General features: G+C 41.7%; 1 protein-coding gene across 1 annotated transcript; it reads right to left on the bottom strand.

Moving 5' to 3' along the window:
• Positions 1–216: 216 nt before the first annotated feature.
• Positions 217–6,934, bottom strand: WNT8A (Wnt family member 8A). The gene is made up of 6 exons (XM_063123311.1): positions 6,855–6,934; positions 6,719–6,752; positions 6,385–6,523; positions 4,041–4,166; positions 2,677–2,819; positions 217–777 (listed from the first exon to the last, which is right to left on the bottom strand). The coding sequence occupies exons 1-6, from the start codon at positions 6,923–6,925 to the stop codon at positions 217–219; spliced, it is 1,074 nt and encodes a 357-aa protein (XP_062979381.1). The 5' UTR covers positions 6,926–6,934.
• Between the last annotated feature and the right edge of the window lie 496 nt (positions 6,935–7,430).

Raw genomic sequence — 7,430 nt, 5'->3', positions numbered from 1 at the left:
ACTTTTTTTATCTAGTCCTACCAGAAAGGAAAGCTTTTCAAGCAGAAGGTAAGCATGATCCAGGTAAATATATAAAGCCTTTCTGAATGCTCCAAGGAGAGGGCAGGGGGAATGGCTGAAATGTGTTGATCAGTTAAATGTGAAGAAATTAATAAGACGACCCTTTGGATCAGTCTTCTGGAAGACAGTCATAGGTAGTGGTTAGAGAGGAGTTACTTATCTCCCATATCCCCTGTTCCGCCAGCGGGTGTTATTGAAAGGAGATCTCTCACGTCTGGAACAATAATGCGTGGTGACCACTTGTTTGCATTGTTCACATTTCACTGAACAGCACCACTTGAACTTGCAGTTGCAGCTGATAACCATTGCTGTCCGTTTCTGCTCTGTTTTCAGCCCACATTCCCCACAGAGCCTCTTACAATTCCGCTTCGGCCCCTGGGTTACGTTCTGGCTACTCTGCAGACACTCCCGTCCCTCGGTGCCATGGAGGCCAAAGCTGAGGTTTCTGATGCAATAGTTGGGAGAGTCCTCCAAGAAGACAAGTTCAGTGGTTGGCACAGTGCTAAAGGGCCGGAATGCAGGCCCACGACTCTCAGCGCTGTTTCCTTCTCTGGACCTGCTCATATCCAACTCCATCTTCTGAGCATCGTCATATTTGGTCTTCAGGTAATTGCCAACTTCTTGAAATTCTGCAAGCTGGAGCCAGCAGGTTTCAAGGCTGCAGCTCCCGGACACCCCATGACACTTGCAAGTCCTCTTCATGGTTGATTTGACAGCCTTGGGGGAGTGATGGAACAGCAATTAGGAATGCTAGGAAATCACAGCCTAGAAAAAATAATTTTTTGTAACTGCCCAGAGAGCTTTCACTATGGGGCAGTATAGAAATAAATAAATAAATAAATAAAACCACCATTTAAATTAAGCTCCAAGCCAAACATTCTCCTAGGCCTACACCAAGCAGGATATGACATTTTGGAAACTGTATATGGAGTGTTTCCTGGGCCTCAACAGTTGTTACTACTGTTATAAATCATTTTAAAGCAGTAGTGTAGATTCTGTCCTAATCACGTGTAGTATAGTTATGTATGATAGTTTTACTTACTTCTGTGTAAAGTACACACTGTCCTGATTCAGATCGGGACCACAGTGCTCCAAGAGAGGGGGCTTAAACCCCTCCCATTTTTCCTGAAACTCTATCCTCTTCCATTGACTGTAATGGAGACTGTTTTTCTTTCTTTTTTTAAGCCTCTGTCCTGTCCCGCCCTGCTGCTGCCAGGGGTGTGTGTGGAATTTAGGAGAAAAGCGTGGGGTGGGGGGAAGATTCCAACCCCCCTTTCCTGAGCCCTGTGGTCCCAATTTGAATTGTGGCTGCACATGCTTACACAGGAGTAATGGGAATGTTAGTGATATTGCTGTGGGGATCAAATGGACAAAGCATTTCAAAGCACGTTTTAAAAGAAAGCACACTGTCCCAAGCACAAGGAAGAGGAGAGGTGATGGCAGGACTGGCACTAGCTCTGAGGGGGCTCTGGGCAAAATGCTATCCACCCCATCCCCCCACCCCTGGCCATCATGAAGTAAGTCTCCTCCACGCAGAAGCATGTGAAAGCAACAAGAATGTTGCACTCAGGCTAGTGCTGAAAAGAAAAGCACTGGATAAAGCTACTCCTGGCACCACCACATCCCTAGCTGGACCCAGAGGCATTCTGGGAAAATGGAGATGGTAGTGGCTGCAGCCCTGTCTGGAGCTTTTCTTCACAGTGCTGGGCTGAGCACTGCTGTCCCCAAAACGTATTTTAAATATATATATATATATGTAAAGGGATTCTGGCAATTGACACTAGCTGTGGTGAGCCCTGGCATTTGCCCCACCACCATGCCGGATGGTGATTCAAGACGTGGGTGACAGAGATTAGGCATAGTGCTGCCGGAAACCATCTTCACCTTAAAATCATCAGCTATTATTCTGTTTTCCCTCCTAGGGGCCCAATTCATAAGGCATGGGAATTGTTATAGATGGAAGCATGCAGCTTGAGCCCAAGGATGTTACTAAACAATACATTCCCGTGTTCTTTGTGGCTTACTCTAATGCAAGTACACATAAGATTGCAGTTTGTAATTTTAATCAAGCAAAATATTCAATACTGGCAAGTGTCTCTGTTGGGAATGTATAGGATGCTAGTTATTGTCCCTTTGTCTAAGAGATGCATCTTTATTATACCCCATAGAAAAACACACTCATCATAACCACTTGTTAAAAACCCCTGTTATGTATAAACACAAATTAAAATAGGCAGTTTCTTTAAAATTCCTATCTCTTTTGTTTTGTTTATTGGAATCAAAACAAACCTACTTGTAATTGTTTTAAATTAATACACTTAAGGAAGTAGTTTTAAAGCAATTTAGGAGCCACTGTTCTGTTTAAAATGATTAGGTCAACCTCACCTTTATTTCTGAAAATAAAAGGTAGGTTAGTTAATCACAAACTCTCCCTCAGGGCCTGATAAAGGTAACTCATTCAAGTTGAGCAACCCTTGTTAACACAGTCAATCCTATGAAGTCAATAACTCATTCAGAAAGCCCAGCCTAAAGGGAAAATTCTGTAGTATCTTAGTGCGTGTTTGCCAGTTCCAAAATAAATATTTTTCAAAGTAAGATGACATATCTTTGACATACCATTCTCCCTGCTTCATTATTGTGCAAATTAATTAAAGCTCTGATATCTTTTCCTGTCTCCAAAGCATCCACAAAGTGTTTGGAAATTTTTTCGCCAAATTCTATATTGTCAGTGCAGCCTCCCCAAATCCATCCTTTTCCACCTGGGAGAGAAAACAAAATGGTATCATTTACAGTTTGTTCTGGGCTGAATCTTAGAACAGAAGTAGATTTGACTGAAGGAAGAAATTGGAGGGGGGGATGATGACAAAAAACAGGGAAAGCAAGCATAGGCTGTTTTGGACTGGCAATGGAGAGAGAGAGAGAGAGAGAGAGAGAGAGAGAGAGAGAGAGAGAGAGAGAGAGAGAGAGATGTGTGGGGGACTAGGAACTTTATTTCAGTTGTAATTTCTGTGATAGTTAAGGGCATGTGCAGATTTTTAGATTAAATTCAGCTTTGTGATGCTGGGAAGGCAGACTGGCACCAAGAAACAGAAATCCCAAAACGTGGTTAGTGAGATTCTGCCATCTAGAAGTGTGAAGACTGTAATGAACTTAATGGAGAATAAAACACCAATGTCTACAGTGAGGAAATACCATTTTTAAGGCCAACCAACATTCCACAAAAATCTGCAAACTTTTGAGTTCATCAGGTTAGGTAGCACAAAAAACAGGTGATGCTTAATAAAGTGCAGAAAAGGGCAACTAAAATGATTAAGGGGCTGGAGCATCTCCCCTATGAGGAAAGGTTACATCAAATGGGATTGTTTAGCTTGGAAAAATGGAGGCTAAGGGGCGACATGATAGTAGTGTACAAAATTATGCATGGTATGGAGAGTGTGGGTAGGGAGACATTTTTCTCCCTCTCTCAAAATACTAGAACCCGTGGTCATCCTATGAAGCTGATTGGTGGGAGATCCAGGACAAATAAAAGGAAGTACTTCTTCACACAGCGCATAGTTAAATTATGGAACTCATTATCACAGGATGTAGCGATGGCCACCAATTTGGATGGCTTTAAAAGGGGGTTGGATAAATTCCTGGCTACTAGCCCTGATGGTTGTGTGCTATCTCCAGTATTTGAGGTAGTAAGCCTGCGTGCACTAGTTGCTGGGGAACATGGGTGGGAGGGTGCTGTTGCACCACGTCCTGCTTATTCATCCCTGGCCGATGGCTGATTGGCCACTGTGTGAACAGGGTGCTAGACTAGATGGAACCATGGTCTGATCCAACATGGCTCTTCTTGTGTTCTTTTGTAAAGGTATCACCCAACTGTGGGTTTTTTCCCCCTCATGGTGCAGCAGTGCTATTTTTGTTTTTGTTTTCCCCTGGAGAATGAAGCCCTTCTTCCACCAGGATGTTATCCCAAGTAAGCCCAAGCTCACCTACGCGTCCAGTTCTTGTCTCATCACAGCCACAGTTGTCAAAGTCTCCCATGCTGCAGTTCCTGCTGAGAGTGTACATTACTCCGGCTGAGCTGATGGCATGAATAAAAGAAGTCTCCCTGGTAGCTGGAAGGGAAAAAAGCTATCAGCATCAAGAACAATAACGAAAAAATCCTTCTATATTTCTTCCACACCAAACTCCCTCATATAAGTTCCACCAGAGCAATGACTGAGAAGATAGCATTCTCAAGATAAGGCACTGAAGGATGCAATAAAAGGGGGCAGGGAATCAGAGCACAAAACAGATCTCTTAATTTTCTCTTTCTGCAAACTTGTATGATATGATAAGGAATGGGAGGGAGCACGCAAAATATTGAGTGTGGAGGTGTTATCAGTCCCCACCAGTATAAAAATCTGTTCTTAGTTTCTAATTATTATTATTTCTTAGGTAAGTTTATTTATTTATTATTCACTTATTTAAAACATTTGTATCACACCCTATATCACTAGGATCTCCGGGTGGTTAAGATGTTCTGAATTTTTCTAGATATATATTATTTTTCTAGTGCAATCCTCTACTTCAGATATAAATCCCATTGAGGTCAATGGGTTTTGATCCCAGGTAAGCGGGTATAGGATTGCAGTCAAACTAGAGTATACTTTCTAATTTTTCTTAAATAACAAAACTTTAAAAAGTTTTCTCACAGAGACTGTGATTTTAAGAAAATGACCTAACTTATGCAATTTCTCCCCTTTTCTTACAGTCCTGTGCCAATGTCCTAAACATCAGCTTAGAATATATAAGGACACAGGCAAATCAAACTGTGCTCACAGTGAAACCTGTCAGTTCATTTGTGAGACTGAGGCTGCAACTCCTATGCAATTATAAGAAGAGAATAAGTCCCAATGGGGACTTCTAAATTACTTGCTTATGATCTGTCTGTTAATCCATCTTCTACCTCTATCCTGAACTCTCAGTCTCTTGTACAACTCCATTGCAACGTGTATTGATACATAGCACTTAGGTTCAATTTTTATTTCCTGCACAACATGTGGTCTGTATATCACCACTGATAATAGTATCTCAGAATATATATTATGCATATAAGCAAATCAGCAGTTAACACAAAAACGTAAGAAGTCCATAACCAAATAACTCAATTATTTGGTTGATAAAACAATAATGTCCACAGACTTCTTTAATGCCAGATCCTACACTGTTGGTATGTCCATTTTTAGATAGTACATTGAAATTACTATTTTAAAGTCTCTTGGGGAAGGAGAATTTCCCCAGTTAGATTAGCATCTCCCTAAGGCTAATATTCATTTTAATATTGGTAAGGCAGCAATCCTTTACCCACTGATCTCGGAGCATGCCCCAATAAATTCAGTAGATCTAACTGCTGATTAGACCTGTGAAGATTGCCCTGCATGTGCCATTGTTTTCTATTATGTTATTGTTTTCCTGGAGGTCAGCTACTTACCTATTCAGTTTGAATTTATATGGTATTTTAAAGTTGTTTTTTTTTTTAAAAAAGTACATAAATAAATACATATATAAACAGAAAAGCAGATTATGCTTTTCAAATAAATAGATCAATTTTCCTTTGATGAAAACTCTAGTTGGTTTCTAGGTGGGGGGAAAAAGACAGAGGGGCTCAGGTTTGTCTGAGAAGAAGCCTTCTGATCTAGAAGCACTTCCTTTAAACCTTGATGAGTGGTGCTCCTTCTATTTTTCCAATGGTGGGGAAAATGAAAGCCAGTTTGGTGGTTAGGATATTGGACTAGGACTGGGCATACCCCGATCCAATTCCCCACAGCCATAAAACTCACGGATGAACTTTGGCCAGTCACTCTCTTACTACTTAACCTACTTCACAGGGTTGCTGAGAGGAGAAAGGGGGTAAAAGAACTTTGCATGCCACCCTGAGCTCTTTTAAAGGAGGACAGAGTAGACATGCAAGCAGTGGAAGCCAGCGGCTCCAATGCCAGAGGGGTGGCAAATCTGCTCTGGGTTCTGGTCAGAACCAGTCAGATCTCTAAAGTGCTTCACACCTTGGATAAGCCCTTTAGAGTTCTGACTGAAACCCAGAACGGATTCACTGCCCCACTGATATCAGAGCTACCAACCCCCACTGCATGCAAGCAACAAATAATATTCTGGTTGCATTCAAGAGCATTTTTCATCTATTCATTTCTTCACATATTAAACGGTCAAATCCTAGCACAGGAAACAGAAGCCAGGACATAATTCTGGTGAGCCCCTGGCACAACGAAGTAAGTTGCTGACTACACAGCCCAAACTGACCTGTCCATAGGAAAGGACATATTTAAATTTACTTACCACTTCTAAGCTTGTTGTGAGTGGAGAGTTGAAGCGTTGTCTCTGGACAATTCCAGCGGTCCCATTGAAATTGGTGCTTACATTCTTCAATTCCAAGCTCAGCACCAGCTGCCACACTGGTAGTATATGTTAAGTATGCCTTTAAGGGGGGGGAGGGGAAAGGTATTATTTTTTTCCTCCAAACTCCAGAACCCCATTGAAAGATCCCTTCATATTCAATTTCCCTGCATAGATAGTCAACAGCACCATAAGCATATCGGTGGATGTGGTTCCTCATTAAACCACTGTGTTGAAAGCTATTTGAACTATCAATGCTCTGGAAAAAGGTAATTACCTTGGGTCCTGTCATCAGAAAGTTGTTCACTGACCTAAAGCAAAAGGAGTAGAAGTTATACTCTACAGCATTTTAAGGGCATCACTTAAAAACAAAAACAAAACACAACGGGTGGTAATGAGGCTTGAATTCCTACCATGCTGATGTGCCGAAAATACCACTGAATATTCCAGCTGTGGTAAGGATGGTAAAGATGGTTCTCTTCATGGTGAATCTGTATTCCACTAGCTAACCTCAACACTTCTCACCTCCCACCCACCCCACACTATAGTTTTTTGTAGCTGAGAGCTAGAGCCCTCTTTTTTTCTATGCCAACAGAGAAGTCAACAGGGAGATCAGAAGCAGGAACAATTAAAAGTTACAATTATTATGGCTTAAGCTTTCATGGACCAGAGAGGCCACTTCATCAGATGCAACTCTTAGAGAAGTTAGAGCATCTCAGTTATAAGGTGAACTCCTGGAGGGCAGAAACCATTATTCATTTGCTACCCAGTGATGAAAGACCTTCTGAACCAATGGCTGACAAGATAGCAAAAAGGAGCCGCCTCATGATGTACTTCAAAAGGCAGGGGGTCAGTTGCCATCTGAATCACTCTAATGATCCTTCCTGATGAAGAGCAAACTTGCGTAACAATAGGAAACTTTTAATGCTATTAAGAGAGCTCTTTGCCTTTTGCAGGGATGCTCTTACTTTCTCCACTGAAACAAATAA

This window comes from Elgaria multicarinata, chromosome 3 (genome assembly GCF_023053635.1).
Source record: "Elgaria multicarinata webbii isolate HBS135686 ecotype San Diego chromosome 3, rElgMul1.1.pri, whole genome shotgun sequence".
NCBI lineage: Eukaryota > Metazoa > Chordata > Lepidosauria > Squamata > Anguidae > Elgaria > Elgaria multicarinata.
This window is presented reverse-complemented; position numbering and strand designations above follow the sequence as displayed.